We start from the raw sequence: 23,284 nt of genomic DNA on the forward strand, positions 1-23,284 counted from the left end.
CCTCCGTGCATCCCGTAGGTGCCGTTAGCCCGCGGAGGAAACGCGCCTCTGTTTTGGAAGGGAAGAGGAGTGCTTTGGTGGTGACATCAGAGAAATTTGAAGCCGTCAGTGGGATCCGCTTCTCTCTACTCCCTCCCCTCCTGCTCTGCTGCCCCAGACCCTCTCCAGTCAGTCCGGGACCTCCTGCACGTGCTGTACCCTGCACAGTCTTACCCCCTGTGGGTTCACGTCGCACCGCTGTGCCCTGGCCGAGTCCTGCAGGTACGTACACTTTATGCTGCTTTTTGAGCTCATATTCTGGTCACTTTAAGTTTGGAGCTAGTTCAGGATGCTGGACTTCCATGTGTAAACGTGGGATTCTGTTTTCCGAAACACACGAATAGGACGAGTGTGGATGTGTTTTGCAGAGGCACTTTTCTGAGAAGCCTGGTTTTCAGTAAGAGGATGCAGCCGAAAATAAGCACGCCTGGTTATTACATAAGTTCCAAACCTACACATTCCAAGAAACGAGGGCAGGGCCTAAACTCCCTGCATATGTTCTCTGAGCGCACTTTCCATATGTGCAGCACAACATTCACATGGACGAAGACTTAACCCTTTGGCAAAATCTCACTCTGCAATGTTTCAAACCCAAACTGAACTGAACAAATACAAGAGTCACTCATTTGGAGAGTTTGGAGAGCTCTGAAAGTAAAAGGATTTGCAGGTTTCTGCATAAAGACACCATGGAGACACGGGGACATTTAACTGTGGAGGCAATTTACACGGCAAAAAGTCATCCAGAAACAAGTCGTTTTGTGAAGCAACTTTTTTTTTACACTTAAATGAAGAAAAAAGATCTCATCGCAGTCGAAATGTTAATTTACTTGAAATGAGATTGTTTTTTCGGAATCAAGTGTAAAATCCTACAGATTTCTTGAAATCAGTTGCTCAAAACAAAAACAAATTCACTCATTTCAGGAGCCCTTTTAAAAGGCCCTATGACAGATTTTTGTTTGTTTTCCAGTTCCTCACAGGATGAGTTTATATTATATGATAACCCCATTCACGCTAATGTAAACAACAGCAACTTACCGCCTATTTCAGTGTAGATAAAAATGCTTTATCATTTTCTCGCTGAGAGGCAGAGTTGAGGCCTTAAATATCATTAAAAAGCAAGTTCATTCTAAATGTCTTGGAAATAATGATAGCTGCACGAGTTTGTCAAAATACAGAACGCAGTCAACCTCTGTTTTGGCTGAAATTTTAAACCTTTTTTGGGGGGGGCTTAAATGTTGACCATGATATTAGTTTTCCTTTTTACTTTTGGATATCACATTTGGCTCTACTTAGGTTTCATGGGATGGGAAATCTTACGACATGGAATATGCACGGATTTGTTTTATTTTTTTGCATTTGTGGCTTTAAAAATATAGTATTTGACTTTTTTAAAAGCATTACATTCGACTTGCTGCTCCCTGTTTTATTGGTTTGTACCAAAAATAATAATAAATATGTCACACAAACGACCACTTCTGATTAATGTGAAGTCAAAATATCCACACCAAAGCTCGTTATTGAAACCAGTGCTCATCGTTTGCACTCAGGCCCCACTGAAACTTTAATATTAATGATTCATTTCTATTTATTGTCAATAATGAGAAAGTTATGTGCGGCACCATATGACAAATCTCAGTAGAAATCAATAATTAACACATATTTACTCTCGAATAACAACTTTATTTGTGTAACACTCCTAAACATCAAATATAAATGCGTCTAGAATGTACATATGAGATGTGTCACCTTTAGGGGCCCTTCGTCCTAAGTTTAGTAATTCCAGGTCTTAAAAGGGTATAAAAAAGTCTTCGATTTCACATTATATAGTGCGAAGAAATCCTGAAACCCTGGTATTCTTTTACAGAAACTGTTGGACCAAAACTACTATTATCCCTCCAAGCCTGTGCATAATGCCAAGTGTAAAAATGGAATGGAAAGTACTAATAACTTTCCATTCCGAGTGTCTAAAAGTGCGTGTATGTACTGTGCGGGTGTCCACGTGTCTGTCCCATGTTCCCGAAGCGTGTAGTTGATTTATTCCAGTGCAAAGCAGACAGGGGCGAGCTTCCTAGACAGCTGTCCCGTCGTCACATGGGGGCGGTGAGCTCTGCAAGGTGATTGGAGCTCCCTGATGGGTGGAATCACCTGCTTGCACGGCTACTGTTATCTGGTCAGGGCCGTGCCACCGGGGCAAACCTCCTGCACACCCCGTATCCCCCTCTGTCGGCCCGCCCGGCACAGTCGGTACGATTATACCTATAGGCTGAAAGTACAGTATGTGTGTCATGGCAGTGTGGACATGCGGGAGTTCTTAGATGGGGTCAGTTTGCTCAGCGCGGGGCCCCGAGTTTACCAACAGCGTCCATGTGACCAGTGTACGGTGCCATGTGTTTGAGTGTCTTATCTGTGTGTGTGTGTGCGTGTGTGTGTGTGCGTGTGTGCGTGTGCGTGTGCGTGTGTGTGTGACTGCCGCAGCTGCCCACACTCACAGTCCAATGGCCTCCGTGGTGTCGTCCTAGTCTAGTTCCAGTTCACGACGTGATGATGGACTAACCCTAATGCTGGTGAAGTTCATTTCTTTCCTTTATTTGAGCTATTTGTGTAAAAATGAATAAACAGGCATAATTTGCGCTGTATACAATTATTAACCCCCACCTGAACCGAGCGCATGTTCTCCAGTTGGGCTTTACCCAAATCTAAAAGCGTCTCGACTGGAATGTAATGCCTCATTTGAAATCTAAGATCTACAAAAGTGAGCGTAAATTATTTGTCACGCTGTCATGTTTTGGTCACATTTTTGACACGTTTTTGCCACGTTTTTGTTGCTCTTTTGTCCCTTTTTGAATACATTTTTGTCACTTTTTCATTGCTTTTTTGCCATGTTTTCATCATGTTTTTCACCCTCGTTTTCGCCTCGTCATTTAATCTTTTAGATTTGGTTAAAGCTGGAGACGATGTGCTTGGCTCAGTTCTAGTTGTATAGTATAACTCTTTAACTCTTTTTTTTTTATACCGATACTTTAACCATACTTGGTTTACGATACCGATGCCTGAACGATACTTTTTTGCGATACCTATATAAAATATTTGTGGTCGAGGGCCAGAAAACAGAACAATAATGTGTGAGATCTGCAAAATTGACATTGTCGGGTTCATCTCCAATGTCAAGAAATGTGGGAATAATTCGGGGAGAAATTGTGGCAAAATAAATTAGGAAAAAATGTGAAAAAAAAAAAAAACAATTGGGGGAAAAAAACTGGGGCAAATCTTTTTGGGGAAAAAGGGCCAGAATAAATGTATTTATTTGGTAATGTCCCACTTCCGACTTGGAAAAATGATTTGGAACCGCTCAAAGTGGTAATTCCAACATGTAAACTCAGAGGGGATCAGAGTGGTCTAAGTTCAGATGCAGATGAAGACAGCGATGGCGCCCCCCAGTGGAGAATGGTAGCTCATGGTAACATTTTAAAGGTGAATTACAGAACTTTGATGCAAAAGAAAAGTTCATCTTAGTGTTTTTTTTAGTGTCTTAGTATTTGACCTTTCCGTGACCCAGCGGCTGCATAGCTCGTTAGCTTAGTGCCTTTACGTTCCATCCCAAAGGACTCTAGGACGCTCCAGGACCATCATGGGTCCAGTGATGGTAAGTAAAGGCTCCAAGCTAACCACCTATACAGCCGTTGGGTCAGTGAAAGAAATTTGGTTGACTAAATCTAAACTTCCTTTAGTCAACTTTGCATTGATAATGTTTTTTAGAATCAGATGTAATAAAGAACCTCTGCTTCATGTTTATCCCACATGAACAAAGCTCAGGGCTGTTCCTGAGGATTTAAATGAGCTGAGGCTCTTTCAAACTGTCAGTGGAAGTTTGGATGACTTTTGTCTCTTCTTTTCATTTTTATTATAATATCTGTACATTTTAGTCAGTTTTAGCCTCATTAACAACTTTTAGTTTAGTTTAACTCTGATTTTAGTCTGCAAAAAAATTACTTTGACTAGAATAAATATTTTAGTTGACTGATTTCAATGGATGAGAGCTTCACCCACAGGGGGCGTTAACCTTCTCAGTGGCAGAGTGGCTAGAACAAAATCAAAAGTCTCATTTTCAAAACGGCAAACAGGATTTCTTATGGTTTTAATAATGCCCACCTGAGCTGTAGCTCTCTGCAGTTCATCCAGGGTCATCATAGGCTTCTCGGTAACAGCTGTGGTCAGTGCTGTCCTTGTTCGGTCAGTAAGTTTAGGAGGACGGCCGGGTCTTGGTAGGCTTGCAGTGATGTCAGACTCTTTCCCTTCCTGGATGGTGTATTTAACTGTACTTTGAGAGATGTTCAAAGCTTTGTAAATGTTCTTATAACCTAACCCAGCTTTCTCAATAACCTTATCCTGGACCTGTCTGGTGTGTTCTTGGACTTCATGATGCTTCTGCTCCACAATAGTCTCTAACAGACCTCTGAGACCATCACAGAGCAGCTGTACTTGAACTGACATTATTTTTGTATTTGTATTTACAGTGCCTCTCGAAAGTATTCATACACCTTGAACTTTTGCACATTTTGTCATGTTTACAACCCTAAACATAAAGATGTTTTTTTTTTTTTTTTACTGAACGTTCACACACAAGTAACAGACAACTGTGAAGTGAAAGCAAAATGATACATGATTCTGTTATTTTTCAAAAAATAGAAAACCGAAAAGTGGGGCGTGCATAAGTATTCATACAGCATGAATGAATACTTTGTGGGACCCCTCTTGCTACAATAACAGCAGCAAGTCTTTTTGGGTTTGACTCTACAAGATTTGCACATGTAGAGACTGACATTTTAGCCCATTCCTCTTTACAAAACAGTCAGATTAGAGAGCGTTTGTGAACAGCAGTTTTCACATTATTCCACAGATTTTCAATAGGATTTAGGTCAGGACTTTGACTGGGCCATTCTAACACATTAATATGTTTTTATTGAACCATTCCATTGTAGATTTATCTTTGTATTTAGGGTCATTGTCCTGCTGGAAGGTGAATCTCCGCCCCAGCCTCAGTTCTCTTGCTGACTCCAGCAGGTTTTCCTCCAAAATGTCTCTGTATTTGGCTCCATCCATTTTCCCAACTATTCTTACAATCTCCCCAGTCCCTGCTGAGGAAAAGCAGCCCCACAGCATGATGCTCCCCCACCCCGTATATTTGACACTGGGGATGGTGCACTCAGGACGATGAGCAGTGAGGTTTGCTCCATACATAACGTTTTGCATCTGGGCCAAAAAGTTCAATTTTTGTCTCATCTGACCAAAGCTCCTTCTTCCACATGGAGCTGTGTCCTCCATATGACTTCTAGCAAACTTCAAACGGGATTTCTTATGGCCTCCTTTCAATAATGGCTTTCTTCTTCCACTCGTCCATGAAGGCCAGATTTGTTAGAGTACGACTTATAGTTGTCCCATGTACAGATTGCCCCAGCTCAGCGGCAGGACTTCACAGCTCCTCCAGAGTTATCTTGGGACACTTGGTTGTATTTTTTACCAGTGCTCTCCTTGTTTGATCTAATATTTTAGGTGGGCGACCGTGTCTTGGTAAGTTTGCAGTGGTGCTTTACTCTTTCCATTTCTGAATGATGGATTGAACAGAGCTCTGGGAGATGTTTAAATCTTAGGAAATCTTTGTATAACTTAATGCTACTTTACACTTCTACAGAACGTTATCCCTGACCTCTCTGGTGCTCCTTGGCCTTCATGATGTTGTTTAGTGACCAATACACTCCGACCACAGCTCTGAGGGCCTAAAAGAACAGCTGAAATTAAACTGAGAGTAGATTACACACAGGTGGCTTCTATTTAACCGTTAGGCCAAGGTGTGAACATTCTGGAGTCATTAGGAATGTTTTAAAGGCAATTTAAAGGGACTATAAGGAGTTTAAAAATGTTAAAATTAAGTATTTTCCTCCCCCCACATGTTCCAGCCATGTCCTAATGTGTAGAATGAGCTCAGACCTGTTCACCACAACTGCCTCTAAAATCCTGTACGATCACTCAAAAGTGTGTCACTTCGGCCCGAATTGCCGTCATGCACGAGCTTAACATAGAAGGTGCAGTTACACATATGGCCTGAGGTGGCAGTAGTGAGTATAAAATGACGAACTTGCTTCCAGCCCCTTTAATGCACTCAGAAAATGCTGTATGAATACTTATGCACGCCCCACTTTTCACTTTTCTATTTTTTGAAAAATAACAGAATCATGTATCATTTTGCTTTCACTTCACAGTTGTCTGTTACTTGTGTGTGAACGTTCAGTAAAAATTTTCAAAATAAAATCTTTATGTTTAGGGTTGTAAACATGACAAAATGTGCAAAAGTTCAAGGTGTATGAATACTTCCGAGAGGCACTGTATTTATTAGTAGGAAAAGCCCCTTGAGATGTTGCATCTCGTTTACAAGGGGGTCCTAAACATAACAGGATCAACAATACAACAACAACAATTAGATTGCACACAAGTAGACTCTATGTGGCCTTTGCTATGCCCAATCTCGTCAGACCTGAGAAGCTCAGCAGGGAAGGGCCTGGCAGGCCTAGACGGGAGACCGTTTGGGAACACCAGGAAGCCTAGCGAATGTAGTGAGTGATTGGAGGGGCCGATGGCGCAGACTGGTTGCCTCGCGTCCGTCAGTCTACCCCAGGGCAGCTGTGGCTACAATAGTAGCTTACCACCACTGAGTATGGAGTGAACGAATAGTGGAATGTAAAGCATCTTTGAGTGTCCAGAAAAGCGCTATGTAGCAATGCATTATTATTATTTTTATTTTTATTTGTATTCTTATTTTTGTAATTATTTAGTCACTAGGTCAACATGTGATCATTCAGAAATCATCACTTTTCATTTTTTATTCATAAAAAAAATCTAAATCATGTATACATTTCATTTCACTTCTTGATTGTGTGTCCCTTAGTGTGTGCCTTTCACGTAAAATTTCAATTAAATATAGTCATGTTTATGGTCCATAATGTGGCAAAATGTAAAGTTAAAGGGGGCCCATACTTATGCACACCACCGTAAATGTTCCTCCCACATATATTAAATACCGTTATCTTTAAAAAGTGGTACGTCATCGTATTAAAATACTGATTCTTTTTAAAGCCACACTGCAGAACATTTAACTGAATACCTATAAAATGGCTGTGAGCAGCACTTCTCCTCAGATGTCGACTAAGACATGAGATTAAATGTGTTAAAACACCACAAGGTGGCGCCTCTGTAATCTGCCCAGGTCAGTAGGTCACTCCTCCTCCTCGTACTTCTCTTATACTCGTGTCATGGACTCGGCCGTGTACACAGACCGCTGTGCTTTTCTTTAACCAGTGGTAATGCTGTCAAACCTGTTGTACATTCTAAATAAATCAAGTTGTTGCTCCTTTCGCTGTCCAGGGGCACGCGTCCATGGATACCTCCGCCATCACCACCACGCGTTACAAAACGTAGCCAATTACGGTTGTGTTTTGAATGTGTCTCATACCATCAAATGTCTCTGGTGCGCTCTGTGCGTCACAGCTTTTCTCTCTGTGGGCGTCACAGGTGTCTGTTATTCTCTGCACGCTCAAACTTGTGGCTCTATACTGCACGTCCTGTTCCTATAGTCGTCCTATATACAGTTCTCTACTTTTAAAGACGCTGCACCTGGTCTTCCCGACTTCTACCTGATTGCAGAAATCAGCTGATTTGTTCTTTTATCCTCTAATGCAGCGGTTCCCAAAGTGGGGGTCGCAGGATGATTTTTAGAGGATATTTTTTACATTTGTGACATTGAATTTGATGTGTTTTTGATTGAAAACTGCATATTTCAGTGAAATTCGGCCAAATACTCTGGGGCCTTATTGTGTACAGGGCTGGCATGGCTCATAGCAGATACAGTATATATATATATATACTGTATATATATACAGTGGTATGCAAAAGTTCCATGATTCCATCATTGGTTGTCTGGATAAGAAATTTCTGTTAAATATATCCTATAGGAGACAAACACAGTGTTTGAGAAGTGAAATAAAGTTTATATAATTTATGGAGTAATTTAAGAGTGCAAGAATGATTTAGACAAAATGAGGGATGTGCATAGTGTGGTGGTGTCTGCACACATGTGCTGTGAACATGTGACTGATCCACCTGTCTGTTTACTCTGCTCTTATCACTGTTGTCCGCAGTTTTCTCCTGAAAGTCCAGCATCAGAGCGGGCGGGTCAGACCGATCCCACTCCTTTTCCTGTCAGTGAAAATCTGTGCATTCAGCTCAAATATGCCAACTCGGACTCGTGTTGTAAATGTTTGAGCATTTTCAGTCCGTTTTCTTCAAAGAGCGTCAAATACTGGCCTCCCACCTGCTCATGTGTTTTGCTGACACCTGGCAAATATTGTTTTTAGCTCGAGTCCCTTGTCCACAGAGAATGACAGTCAGAAGGGTTTTATTTACTTGTTATTGTATGTGCTGGCAAACATGCATGTACATTGTGGCATCGCTGAAAAAGATAATTGACTTGAAAGGAAAACACTGTCTTCTAGTGGTGGGTCATATTGTATCACATATTGTTATAATATTCTGATATGGTAGTCATTTTTTTATATATTATTGTATATACTGTCATTTGCATGTGCGCTCCAGCTGATTTGAAGTGAAATCACGATGAGGCGGAGATTGCTGCTAATGTTCGGCTCAGCTCCAACAGAGCAGCAGAATCTCTGACAGTGCAGGACACAGGGGTAAAGGCACATGAAGGATGCTTGAGTAGATCATATATGTGAGGAACCTGGCATGGTGCTGAAAAAGAATAAAATATCTTTGAATTCATCTTCCCAATAGGCGTAAGGCTGGGATTTTGTCCGTTATTAATTATACCATCAAATATATTGTTATCGGGATATTTCTTTTTTATATCATGATATAGATTTTAGCCCGTATCGCCCTGCTCTGCTGTCCTAAGGTTTCCCTAATTCAATATCAGCCGTTCCTTGACACTGAAGATAAACTCGATATTGGCTTATCTTCCAAACACCAGTTTCAACATCATCCCGCAGTCGATGTTTACCTGTCTCTATATTTTGAATTCATATAACACAGTAGTAAAGCAGTAAAGAATAGGGAGATACGAATACTGTCTTAACCCACCTGTGTCTCTGGTCCGCTCTGTGCCCAAACTCAAACGTCCGCTGTCCTTCTACGAATCACAATACTTGTCAAAGCCTCGTAATGTTTACTTTCACTCTCCAGGGTAGGACTTTTGGCCGCCCACTGACCTCCACTGCCACAGTCATTTTGGCTGATTATGGCAGAAGGAGGGGGGGCGAAAATATCAGCCAAATAATTACGCGCCTGGTAGGAGAAGATAACAGCGGAATTAAACATAAAAAAAACAAAAACTAGAGTCAACAACTGCTATTGCACCAATAATGAGAGATGGTTTCGTTGCTATAGTTGTTCTTACTGCGAATGAAGGCACACTAGCTACTTGTTGACGCTTGTTTTTTTTTCTTTGTTTTTTTGCAGATTGCGGTCTCATCCCTGTCATACATTTGTAAAAAGGAACACGATCCTGGATAAAGATGGAAATGCAGAAGTTGTCCAACGGCACCCAGCCCCACGACTCCGAAGGAGGGTATGTCCAGCCTTCCACACGACTTTTTAAACGTGTTTCTTATTGAGCTCATCGTATTAGGGGTTAGCTTTATTAAACTGTGTTTTTAATGATTGTTCTTTTCAGTCTCTCTGCATCCATGTCCATTTCATATTTAAAGAAAAATCATTTCACTTGCAAGGACCATGCCACAAAGCAAAATGTGACCAATATTTGATTAGACAATGAGAATAATCGCCACTCAAACAGCATCAAAGGGGCTGGGCTGGTATGTATGGGGCTTATGGGTAACCGGAGGTGTGTCTGGGCGAAGGAGATTAGCGCTCGAAGCTGTAGAAATGGAAAAGGAGAAGCTTTGTTTGATATGCGGACAGTTAGCAAGCTGGCTAGTCAGAGTCCGTTCACCTGCTCAATGCATTTTTCCTATAGCCGTTAGCATTAGCCATCCATCATCATACATTATAAACGATCCAGATGTTTTCAGCTGTTGTCCACCATCGACCACATAAAGGTGTGGTCCAAGTCGAGTTAGAAAGGATTAATGAGTGCACAGACCTCTGAAGATTTGACTTTAGATACACATTGGCGTATGAAAGTGCGCTCTGAGCTGAATGCTAACTCAGATTCAGTTAAGTTTATGTGTTTTGTGATGTCTTTCCTCCTTCCAACCCAGATCGCCATGATCCCGCCCACCACAATCTTCTAACCCTAAACAAATCTCTTTTTCCCAACCCTAACCCATATCCCTGTCCCTAACCCTTTATCCGAACCTTATTCCCTCACCCTAAACATTTCTAAAACTACAATACTAGCTTTATAAAGCCAACTAAAATAAGCTGCATTTGGAGTGTCATCCAATGAGAATTCATGGGGGCGTGGCTATGTTGGCTGAACTTGGTTGGATATGGAAATGAGGCGTCAGATAGACATCCAGTGGACTGGCTCCATTTATCTGTTAATGATAAAGAAACCACAGAAATGGAGTAAATGTCATCAACAGATATGTCACACTTCACCGTACTTTAACATAGGGCCTGCCTCCATTCATCTGTGTTAACGCTCGCTTCAAACAAGGTTCAGGAGCTGTTGTGGTAAACAGATGTACATGTAGATTTGTTTTGCGTTTGAGTAACTGAGCATTCAAATAGTATAAAAAAAGCACTCGTTTTGATTTCCTGCTTCCTGCATGAGCTCTGATCAAATATTAACACCTTTTATTTCATATTTATGCGTGTTTTACACACACTGAGCAACAATCATACGCCAGAGAAGTCTTTTTTTACCTTTATGCTTTGGGAGTCGATGTGCTTATGTGCATCAAACAGTGCCTTCGATCTTTTTGTTGATGTATTTATATTTGTTATTTCAGAATGCTGCCGGAGGAGGAGAAGTTCCTGCCACACAAGAGTGACGGCTCTAAGAGACCTCAGTTCACAGATGTAAGAGTTCAAACTCATCCTTTTATCATGCTGAAGTTACTATATGACTGATGTGGGTCTAAAGCCTCACAGGGGCAGGGTCTTGGTCAGGGCGTTCTGACTGGTGAATGGTTCTAGCATAATCCTCATTTGAAAGTTAAGACCTACAAAAGTGAACTTTTTTTGTTGTGTTTTCATTGCTTTCATTGCTTTCATTGCGCTTTTGTTTGTTTTTCTGGCACATTTTTCTTCCGTTTGCATCCTTGTTTTTTGATGCATTTCTTTTAAGCTTTTAGATTTGGGTAAAGCTCGGTTAAGGCGGGGGGGTAAGAGGTTGAGGAGATAATTGAGAGGCCAGACCAGTGGCCCTAGAGCCAGTGGCCCTTCTGTGCTCTTCCAGACTGGACATATGGCCAGTCCGCCCGTGGCCTGCAATTCCAAAGCATTTGTTTCTATTTTATGAACTTGCAGGTGAGTTTTTTAGCGTTTCTGTGAAAGTGACCCCATAAGTTGTGAAATGCACTCTTTATCTCAGCCCTGTGAAAAATTGGGATGCTACAAATATGTTAGGAACGTTTGAAATAAGTTAGCTCCTCTCTCTGTTGTTCATATTTATCCAGGTCAAAGCGCTCTCAGCTCCGGTGTGTCGGACCCATCGCAGCAGGAAAAGGCTATTTAGTTTCCGTGAGAAATGCAAAGTGAAACCCCGCTGCGCTTTAGAGAGAGCCACCAAAGCTAAAAGTATCATTTCCGGTTAATGGCGCCTCTGCTGTAAACTAAGTGCCGTGTGTTGCAGTTTGAGGGGAAGACCTCCTTCGGGATGTCCGTGTTTAACCTGAGCAATGCCATCATGGGCAGTGGAATCTTAGGCCTGTCCTACGCCATGTCCAACACCGGGATCGTCCTGTTTCTGTGAGTACTCACCGTGAACGCATTGAGTCTAGGTGAAAGTCAGCACCCAGCTCAGAAAAATGTGGCTTATTATTGTTCACATGAAAGCATTCGGATGCTACAAGGCTCGTCTGAACAGTGTTTGTCCCTAAAATAATGGCGGTTTCGTGCTGTGCTCCAGAATCCTGCTCACGTGCATCGCCCTTCTGTCCTGTTACTCCGTGCACCTGCTGCTGCGGAGCGCCGGGGTCGTGGGTACGTGAGTCCTGCATCATGTGTATGTTGACCATTGGGGGTGTCTGTGTGAGATTAAATCCCGGTGTGTTCAGGGATCCGCGCGTACGAGCAGCTGGGCCTCCGAGCGTTTGGACAACCGGGGAAGATCATGGCGGCCGTCATTATAACGCTCCACAACATCGGAGGTGACCAGATTCAACAATCACCTTTACATCTTTACAATCCATATAATCCAGACGCTAATTGCAAATGGATAATAAAAGAAATGTTTTGTGGGAAAGACGATTCCGCGTCCCACACACCAGTTGAGAAGCACTGTTCTATGACCACGGATCCCTGACCTGTTGTATTTGTGTGTGCAGCCATGTCCAGTTATCTGTTCATTGTCAAGTATGAGCTCCCTCTGGTCATCCAGGCCTTTTTGGGGCAGACCACGGGCTCAGAGTGAGTACTGCACTTCATCACAGCCTTCTATAAACATTGTTGTGTTAAAGATGTATATGGGAAAAGCATTTCGAACACTGGTTAACAGGGGAGATGGAGTGAACTAATAACTAGGACTGGTACCTTTAAACCATACTAGTCTAGGTCAGAGGTCTAAGCACATTTCCCAGGGGGACAAAATATATCACGACTGTATTGCCGGGGTCCATAAACCAAAGCTCCAATAAAATGTTTTAATTGGGAAAATGCTATTGTGGAAACTTTTTTCAATGAATGAATAATAATGAGCCTGACAGGACTGTAACCTTATAAAAACAGCTTACACTTGTATTGCACTTTACAAGCCTGTAGTTTCTGCTACACTGTAGTCATTATTTGTTCCTGTACTCTTCTTATGTCAGTGCTCTCTGGTGGACACGTGTGGAATTTTAAAAAAAATGTTTTATTTAAGTTGCCCCCTAGTGGCTGGAATGAGCATTCTGGTTATTTCTTTATAAATTCATAACTCTGCACAAGAATGGGCTAGAGCAGGGGTCTGCAACCTTCAAAATCCAAAGAGCCATTTGGGACCATTTCACACCAAATGAAAGTCTCAAAGAGCCGCAAAAGTTTTAACATTCAAACAACCCAACAAACAAAGATTATATTATTGTTGATATGTAAAAATACAAATACATTCATAATATTTATTAAAAGTTATGTTTTTTTTAAGATACCAATTGGGGGCCTCCAGGAACATTGAAACTAATCACATGCCACTTCCAGCATTCTGTTGCATGTTAGATGTATTGTTCTAGCTCTTTGCATTGATGTTGCAATCTACAAAACTCATTATATTTTAACTCTGTAAATGGGACACTGGGTTTTGTACCTCCCAACCTCTGCTCTGCCCCTGCTTCACTGCACTCAGGTCATCTCCTCACTCTGCATCTTCACTCTCCTCACTCTGCATCTTAACTCTCGTCACTCTACACCTTCACTCTCCTCACTCTGTACATTCACTCTCCTCCCTCTGCGTCTTCACTCTCCTCACCCTGCACCTTCACTCTCCTCCTTCACTCTCCTCAATCTGCACCTTCATTCTCCTCACTCTGCACCTTCGCTCTCCTCCTTCACTCTCCTCAATCTGCACCTTCATTCTCCTCACTCTGCACCTTCGCTCTCCTCCTTCACTCTCCTCACTCTACACCTTCACTCTCCTCACTTTTCTTCTTCACTCTCCTCACTCTGCGCCTTCACTCTCCTCACTCTGCGCCTTCACTCTCCTCACTCTGCACCTTCACTCTCCTTGCTTTGCGCCTTCACTCTCCTCACCCTGCACCTTCACTCTCCTCACTCTGCACCTTCACTCTCCTCACTCTGCGCCTTCACTCTCCTTGCTTTGCGCCTTCACTCTCCTCACTCTGTACCTTCACTCTCCTCACTCTGCGCCTTCACTCTCCTCACTCTACACCTTCACTCTCCTCACTCTACACCTTCACTCTCCTCACTCTGCGCCTTCACTCTCCTTGCTTTGCGCCTTCACTCTCCTCACTCTGTACCTTCACTCTCCTCACTCTGTACCTTCACTCTCCTCACTCTGCGCCTTCACTCTCCTCACTCTGTACCTTCACTCTCCTCACTCTGCGCCTTCACTCTCCTCACTCTGTACCTTCACTCTCCTCACTCTGTGCCTTCACTCTCCTCACTCTGTACCTTCACTCTCCTCACTCTGCGTCTTCACTCTCCTCACTCTACACCTTCATTCTCCTCACTCTGTGCCTTCACTCTCCTCACTCTACACCTTCACTCTCCTCACTTTCCTTCTTCACTCTCCTCACTTTCCTCCTTCACTCTCCTCACTCTGCGCCTTCACTCTCCTCACTCTGCACCTTCACTCTCCTCACTCTGCACCTTCACTCTCCTCACTCTGCACCTTCACTCTCCTCGCTCTGCTCCTTCACTCTCCTTGCTTTGCGCCTTCACTCTCCTCACTCTACACCTTCACTCTCCTCACTCTGCACCTTCACTCTCCTCACTTTCCTCCTTCACTCTCCTCACTCTACACCTTCACTCTCCTCACTCTGTACCTTCACTCTCCTCACTCTGCACCTTCACTCTCCTTACTTTGCGCCTTCACTCTCCTTGCTTTGCGCCTTCACTCTCCTCACTCTACACCTTCACTCTCCTCACTCTGTACCTTCACTCTCCTCACTCTGCGCCTTCACTCTCCTTACTTTGCGCCTTCACTCTCCTCACTCTGCATCTTCACTCTCCTCATTCTCCTCCTTCACTCTCCACATTCTACACTTTCACTCTCCTCACTCTGCGCCTTCACTCTCCTCACTCTGCGCCTTCACTCTCCTCATTCTACACTTTCACTCTCCTCACTCTGCACCTTCACTCTCCTCACTCTGTACCTTCACTCTCCTCAGTCTGTGCCTTCACTCTCCTCAGTCTGCGCCTTCACTCTCCTCACTCTGCGCCTTCACTCTCCTCAATCTCCTCCTTCACTCTCCTCATTCTACACTTTCACTCTCCTCACTCTGCACCTTCACTCTCCTCACTCTACACCTTCACTCTCCTCACTTTCCTCCTTCACTCTCCTCACTCTGCACCTTCACTCTCCTCACTCTGCACCTTCACTCTCCTCACTTTCCTCCTTCACTCTCCTCACTCTGTACCTTCACTCTCCTCACTCTGTACCTTCACTCTCCTCACTCTGCGCCTTCACTCTCCTCACTCTGCACCTTCACTCTCCTCACTCTGCACCTTCACTCTCCTTACTTTGCGCCTTCACTCTCCTTGCTTTGCGCCTTCACTCTCCTCACTCTACACCTTCACTCTCCTCACTCTGCGCCTTCACTCTCCTTACTTTGCGCCTTCACTCTCCTCACTCTGCATCTTCACTCTCCTCATTCTCCTCCTTCACTCTCCACATTCTACACTTTCACTCTCCTCACTCTGCGCCTTCACTCTCCTCACTCTGCGCCTTCACTCTCCTCACTCTGCGCCTTCACTCTCCTCACTCTGCGCCTTCACTCTCCTCATTCTACACTTTCACTCTCCTCACTCTGCACCTTCACTCTCCTCACTCTGTACCTTCACTCTCCTCAGTCTGTGCCTTCACTCTCCTCAGTCTGCGCCTTCACTCTCCTCACTCTGCGCCTTCACTCTCCTCATTCTCCTCCTTCACTCTCCTCATTCTACACTTTCACTCTCCTCACTCTGCACCTTCACTCTCCTCACTCTGCGCCTTCACTCTCCTCATCTGCGCCTTCACTCTCCTCACCCTGCACCTTCACTCTCCTCACTCTGCACCTTCACTCTCCTCACTCTGCGCCTTCACTCTCCTCGCTCTGCGCCTTCACTCTCCTCACTCTGCGCCTTCACTCACCTCACCCTGCACCTTCACTCTCCTCACTCTGTTCCTTCAATGCACCTGAATCTGTTTTATGGTTACATGTGACAAATAATGTATTGGAAAACAGTGTTGTTCAGGTATGGGTTTCGTAGCCAAGTATGGTTAAAGTAATTGTAACTTAAGTATAATAATGTATTGCAGTTTAGGTATATGTCTTACTACCATAAATACCAGGGCAAATGCGTCCAAAGAAACCCATCTGTAGTACATGCAGTGTTGACAGCCTGTGCTTGTGTGTTACAGTGACTGGTTCATGAACGGGAACTACCTCATCATCATCGTCACCGTGAGCATCATCCTGCCCCTGGCCCTGATGAAGCACCTCGGTGAGTCCCACACTGCGGTCACCCCATTTCACATGATTCCGCGTTTCACTAGTGGGAAACTGTATCTTGGAAGCCCCAACAGCTCCGCATAAGTGCCACCAATTCCCCAGCAATATTTGTCTGATGTATTGAAATCTGTAACCATTTCAACCAAAAAGTACATTTTTCAAGAGACGACTTTTGATGATGTTTGATGTGCTGGTTGTGTGTGCAGGATACCTGGGCTACACCAGCGGCTTCTCTCTCTCCTGTATGGTCTTCTTCCTCTCGGCGGTCAGTGGTTTTCCTCTCATTTTATTTCATATATATATAAACAGTGTGTGAACGTGTGTCACTGAAACACAGGTGATCTACAAAAAGTTCAACATCCCGTGCCCCCTGGAGGTGTTTGGGAACCACTCTGCCACCGCTGTAGCCCCAGAGGACGCCTGCACTCCCAAACTGTTCACCATCAACCAGCAGGTCAGTCCGTCCTCAGCGGCAGGAGAATCCATCTGAATCACATGGTGGAGGAGGGCTGTTGCATCAGTTTACTGTTCTTCATGTTTCAGCTTTAATCAGGGCATCCGCGATGTCTTAAAAAGTGTTTAAAAGGTATTAAATTTGACTTTGGGATTCTTTCATATATTCTGTTAATGCTCCTGCACGGTTTGAAAGGAGCTCTGTGGGATTAGGATTTTAAACAACATTCAGCTCGTCTATAACCTGTGATTCAATAACTATATGACACTTTTCTTACACAACAGTAACCCAGTGTGCCTCAGCAACTCAGGATGCAGATAGAATATGATTAAAGGGACTAGACGGAGTTTAAAAATGTTCAAATGAGGTGTTTTTTGCCCGGTAAGAGGCACATGGAAATCAGATGATAAGGTCATTTGTTTGGGAACTCTTTTGGAATTATGTTCTTTAAGTCTGGTTTCGACACAATTTCTTTTCATCCTGGCTTTGTTTTTAAATAGTCAAAAGCTGCTGATGACATCCATTTGCTTTGGCTGTTCAAATGCAGGTCTGAGTCCGCATTAGTCCCAGATTTCTAACCTGATTTTTCTGAAGGTGCCAAAGCCAGTGATCCGGAATGAGCCCTTTACTCAGAGGACCTATCTTTGTGTTTCAGACGGCGTACACAGTCCCAATCCTGGCGTTTGCGTTTGTGTGTCACCCTGAGGTGCTGCCCATCTACACTGAGCTCCGAAAGTGAGAGGCAAACACAAGACTCTACGACTTCTGTCTGTTTTCTGTCAGCTCTAAAGTTGTTCATTGTCCAGTTTATTTTTGAATAACCAAGTTTAGTTTAGTTTAGTTTAGTTTATTTGAGTAGCATTAAAACAACAAATATTTGCAGCAGGAAAAGGAGTAGGTTGAAGTTCAGAGAGCTTATGTAGACCCACCTCTGACTTGTCAACACAACATGAAGTTGTGGTTTTCACTTCAGACTCAAAAGCCTTTCACCAACATTGTCACAGAGCACTTTACAAGAGACACTTTCACTCCATAAACCATTTCTATCATTTAAATGATACAGTTTTTACCAATATATATATGTATATATATATATATGTATATATTAATTACATACTTGTAGCTATGGTAAAAGTCTTTATGTAGATTTCTAGACTTAGTTTGTTGCTAATTTCTCTATAATCTCAGGGTCAAATCACATGAAACAAAAACTGTCACAAAGTCCAAAGTCTTCTCTTCATTGATCATTGACTCAAAACACTGGCAGAGGCCTTTAAATGGTCTCTCAGTAATTCTGTAGGAACATGATCGTGGGAAGACTGCTGACTTGACTGTCTAAAAGACGACCACCACGCACAGACGTATGAGCTGTCGCATTAGGACCATCCCTGTTCTTGACCCCATAGTAAATCTATGGTGTATTGTGAAGAAGAAGATGTGATACGCCAGACACAACAATACAGAAGAGCTGAAGGCCACTGTCATAACACCTGAGCAGGGCCACAGACCATCAGTCTGTGTGTAATGAATGGATATAAAATACAAGTTTCACTTTTTGAATGGAATTACTGCATTTAAATCAACTTTTTCATGATATCTAATTACATGACGAGCACCTGTAAGTTTCCAAAGTGTATTTAATAATGTGTTTCTTTGTCTCGCTCATGTTTGTTCATTCAGTCCAACCAAGAGGAGGATGCAGAACATCGGCAACGTGTCCATCCTGGGCATGTTCACCATGTACTTCTTCACGGCCATATTCGGATACCTGACGTACTACGGTGAGCCCGCCGTGTGTCTGACTTCTGCTATAGGTGCCCCCTGACTGTGAGCCTGCAGGCTTTTTCCCTCTTTTTTATCTGTTTTCCGAGAGATGACTTTCTAAAGTAGTGTACTGCCATAGACGATATAAAAAGTGTGATTTCTGCCTCATCCACATCATCGGGCCTGTTGAATGTGGAAAGTGTTTTGAGCAGCGTGTTTGTTTTCCAGGGAACACGGAGCCGGAGCTGCTGCACACCTACAGCCTGGTGGACCCTCTGGACACGCTCATCCTCTGTGTGAGACTGGCTGTGCTGGTGGCGGTCACCCTCACTGTGCCTGTGGTGCTCTTCCCCGTAAGACAACCATCATGGACAGGTGTATTAACATTGATCAAGGCTGACTGACTCAAAGGGTTGTCCCTCAGATCCGCCGCGCGCTCCTTCAGCTGCTGTTTCCTGAGAAGCCGTTCCACTGGTTCCGGCACATCGCCATCGCGGCCTGTCTGCTGGCCGCCGTCAACCTGCTGGTCATCTTCGTGCCCAACATCAGAGACATCTTCGGCATCACCGGTACATGCACATCCTCCTTCACCTTTCTCTCTGCAGTTGCCATCGTTTTTTATGACCAAACTTAAGGCCAGACTCGCTGCAAGTGGATAGGGAAACTTTTTTAATGTACAGATATCAATTTGAAACTTCTGCAGTAGATTAGTGAGATAGATATGAGAAAATAATACATTGCAAGTTTTCTGTCATTTGATATTTTCATATAAAATAAATAATAAATATGATGAATTGTAAATAATAAAATGCCCAAAATATCCCAGATTTTCGACAAAATTTGAATAATGGAGCAAATGGGCCTTGCTTAGTTTTAGGCGCATTGAGTTGCCTTGTGTACGAAATGCACAGTAAAGTTGCCTTTAAATTACAATTTCCCAAATAAATCTATTGTGAAACATTGAGTCGGTGAATTATTAAACATGTTACTGTGAAGATTAGGTTTTTTTTCTTTTGAGGTGAAGGTTTATATGTTAAGAGATCAAATTGGCCCAAAACCTGACCATTGAAAAAAGTGTGTTTTGCCTGCAGTGAAAACCTTAAAGGGGCACTATGCAACTTTTGAAGTGAAAAAAAATCTTAATATATTATTTGACCTTGTAGTGACTCAGTGGCGTTATGGGTGCAGCGTGGAACCTTTGCTTTCCCTCACAGTGGCCTCTATGATGCTCCAGAGTTAAGTGGTTTGGGGTTTCTGGACAGTTTCTGGTACGAACCCATAAAAACAACTGATCCTGGAGTGTCATAAAGGCCACTGTGAGGGAGAGCAAAGGTTCCACGCTGCACCCATAACGCCACTGAGTCACTACAGGGTCAAATATACACAAATATGAAGATTGTTTTTTTCACTTCAAAAGCTGCATAGTGCACCTTTAAAAATAACAAAATAAAAAGCTGTTATTGCAGATGAAACCTATAGATATTTTCAACAATGACTAAAATCCAATGATTAATGAAGGTTCAAGATCACTTTGAAACCATTTGAATTGACTCTCTCTCTGTTCAGTCCCGAGTAAGGGACTGAGTAATGTAGGAGAGATTTGTGGACTAAATTCACATTATTTCTTTGAACCCTGACAGAAACTATGACACACGTTTGCTCAGAGACTCCAAATATTAGTAATCATGTATGTGTGAATGTGAATGTGCAGGAGCCACCACGGCCCCCAGTCTGATCTTCATCCTGCCCGGGCTCTTCTACATCCGCATCGTCCCCACTGACCAGGAGCCGCTCTGCTCCAGACCCAAGATCCAGGTGAGAAACATCCCGAGTCCCTGTGTGAGACGCCATTCTCTCACACGTAGCCCCGGCCCGCTCAGACGTCTTTTTCCTTTGAAATGACAGAGACATGGACTAGGTATTAACTCTAATGTTCATTTATTTACATTTTAAAAGGGTAAGTTATATTAAAGACTAACGGTTTAGGGCTGGGTACTGTTAACATGTTTTCAATATCAGTAGTTTAACGATGCTTGGTTTACGATACCGATAATACCGAAATATTAGTATCTAACCATTTGCGCTTTAAGTAGGGTTGCAAAATTCCGGGAATCTTTAACATTGGAAATTTTCTATGGGAATTAACGGGAATAACAACTAAAGGTTGCTTCTTTACAGACGGATATAAACTGCAGCAAAAGAATCTGATGCACTGAAATGTCTATCACGGAGAGATGAAAAGTTTAAGTGTGTTCTTAAAGGAAAAGGCCACCGTTTTTCCATACTGAGATTTTAGACGAGTTGATGCGTACCTGTCTGGTTTTTGTGCGTGCACTCAGTCACGCAAATGTTGTCATTTAGCCTCTCCCAGCATAGGTATAGTGCCAAACGGGTGAAGTTACAAGTGACCGAGCTGTTCCACGTTTTCCCTCTTTAAATACAGTTAGGTGAAGAGTAACACGATCCAAGTCTAGTTACAAAATTAAACATGTCCATTTTCTAAGCACCTTAGGTGCTATGAAGCGTCATGATTGATTTTTTGACGTCCGCGCAGTAAAGTGGAAGTGCTCCTAATATTACAACATTTGCTTGACTGAGCGCACGCACAAAGACCAGACAGTTACACATCAACTCGTCTAAGCTCAGGTAAGAACATATCTCGGTATGGAAAAACTGTGAACTATTCCTTTAAGAGAATGATGTTTTGACCCGGCGATATGGTCCTCACGCTCTTGTATGACTCTGGGGTGTCACATGACTGGATGTTTTATGGTTCAAAATCAAAATGACGTTAAAGAAGAAAAAACACGCACATCCAGTCTGAATAGTGTGCAGGACCAAAGTGCTGTGGTTTCTCTATTGTTGTACACCATCGCTGCAGTGTTGTTCCTTTATTTTATTTTATATCTACTTCCATATATCATGTTGGTCGTCTAACATTTCTTACACCCACTTAGAACTGACTTAGGACACCCTTTGCACACTAAGAAAAAATGTCTATTCAAAGATCACGGGTACCCAAAGATCAACATAAGTAAAACAAATGTTAATTTTTATTTTTTTTATTTTTTTTTATTTTTTTTTACGATCCTCTCTGTATATATATATATATATCCTTTTGAGCTTTTATATAGATTTATCTTGTTCAGACATGTGACCCGCCATGTGATCACTCACGTGACTGATGTAATCAAACGCACCCAAGTATAAATTCTGTGTGCATTTTGTTCAAAACCTTCATGTCTGAGGAAGGGCTCAGGCCCGAAACGTTACACGGTGTAAGTCATCATTAAATTACTTTTCTGGGAGCTACCTAGTTGTGCGGCCTTTTTTCTTTTTCAGCTCAAAATCAAAATGAATCAGTAAATAATAAATAGTAGTTCACTAATTGTTTTTTCAACAAAGAAAAAAAGAAAAGATTTTTGAAAATTCCCTGAATTTCAGAGCGTATATTCCCATTGAAAGTTCCCAGAAAAGTTCCATAAATATATTGTGAATTTTCCGCCCCTTTGCTTCCCTAGTTTTAAGACCAAGAGAATCATGAATTAGGCCAAATGCTGAGTGTGTTTAATCAGGCTAAATATTAACAAAGGGCCACCAGAGGGAGCTGTTCCCCCAATAATGACCTTTGACTGATGGTATAATCATAAAGTTGCTCTTATTTTTATCCATTCCAAATAAAATTGCTCAAATATTTATCCCAGAATGAGAAAAGGTCAGACTTCTGCGCTGTAATAGAATACAGAGCTGTTCTCACCCTGAGGGGGCGGGGCTCTGCTGAAGTCCCATCTATGTGCCTCTTCACATGCGTGTGCTCACTGTGTTCCAGGCCGCCTGCTTCGCTGCCCTGGGCTTCATCTTCATGACCATGAGCCTGACCTTCATCGGCATCGACTGGACGAGCGGTGGAGAGGGCCGGAGCCTGGGCGGACATTAGCCTCTCCCTTTGGGACCGTTGGCAGCAGCCCCTGTCCCTCTGTAGCCCTGGGTGTTGGGGGGGGGGGGTTAGTTGAATGCTGCAGGACGACTCCACCCTCGCTGGAGTCTGGACTGAGTGAGGACTCCCCCTCCGTGTGAGGGGACACTGAGCTGAACTCTGATGTCGTTCTTAAGTAAAGACATGTGGCAGGTAAAGGTAATTCCACTTATGTACCAATCAGCTGTGATCAGGGAGGCGTGCGCTGTGGAGCCTCCAGCTGACCCGTGGGGATCAGCCACGGCGGCGCCCAGTGTCTGTGGGTTCAATGACAATTTGATCAATCCGACGTGAAAACAATGTGTTATTTCATGCTGAAATAAACATGTTGATGTTTGTATCAGTGCTTGTCTCATTTGTCTCATTCTTATTAAAGGTAGGGTTTGTTTGAAATGTCTGTGCCTCCAGGTCTGAGGGAAATACAGTTAGATCAAGAGTTTAACACCAGTTGAAAAATGGCCAAATAAAATTCACATTTTGCATGGTTGGATCTTAACAAGGTTCCAAGAAGAACATCAATATGAAGAAGAAAACAAGAGAAAAATGGAGTAAAGCTTTTATTGAAATGAACAATTATGGTGGTCTCTTTTTGCAGCTGATCAAAAGTTTCAGGCCACATGCCTTTAAAGCAGGGGTGTCCAACTACAGGCCCACTTTTAATTGGCCCGCAGCAGATTCTAAAAATATAATTAAAAAAAAATTGAATTGAAT

The 23,284-nt window shown here is 43.0% G+C and overlaps 1 protein-coding gene across 1 annotated transcript; it reads left to right on the forward strand.

The window, feature by feature from the left end:
• The first annotated feature begins 224 nt into the window (after nt 1-224).
• Nucleotides 225-22,872, forward strand: LOC306964055 (sodium-coupled neutral amino acid transporter 3-like). The gene is made up of 16 exons (XM_079557898.1): nt 225-261; nt 9,565-9,673; nt 11,022-11,091; nt 11,867-11,982; nt 12,143-12,216; nt 12,291-12,383; nt 12,561-12,642; nt 16,289-16,371; nt 16,586-16,644; nt 16,717-16,833; nt 17,489-17,568; nt 18,514-18,614; nt 18,826-18,950; nt 19,022-19,166; nt 20,309-20,412; nt 22,427-22,872. The coding sequence occupies exons 2-16, from the start codon at nt 9,621-9,623 to the stop codon at nt 22,532-22,534; spliced, it is 1,410 nt and encodes a 469-aa protein (XP_079414024.1). The 5' UTR covers nt 225-261; nt 9,565-9,620; the 3' UTR covers nt 22,535-22,872.
• The last annotated feature ends 412 nt before the right edge of the window (nt 22,873-23,284 follow it).

The sequence above is a fragment of the Gobius niger genome, assembly GCF_951799975.1.
Source record: "Gobius niger genome assembly, chromosome: 6".
NCBI classification, from domain to species: Eukaryota; Metazoa; Chordata; class Actinopteri; order Gobiiformes; family Gobiidae; genus Gobius; species Gobius niger.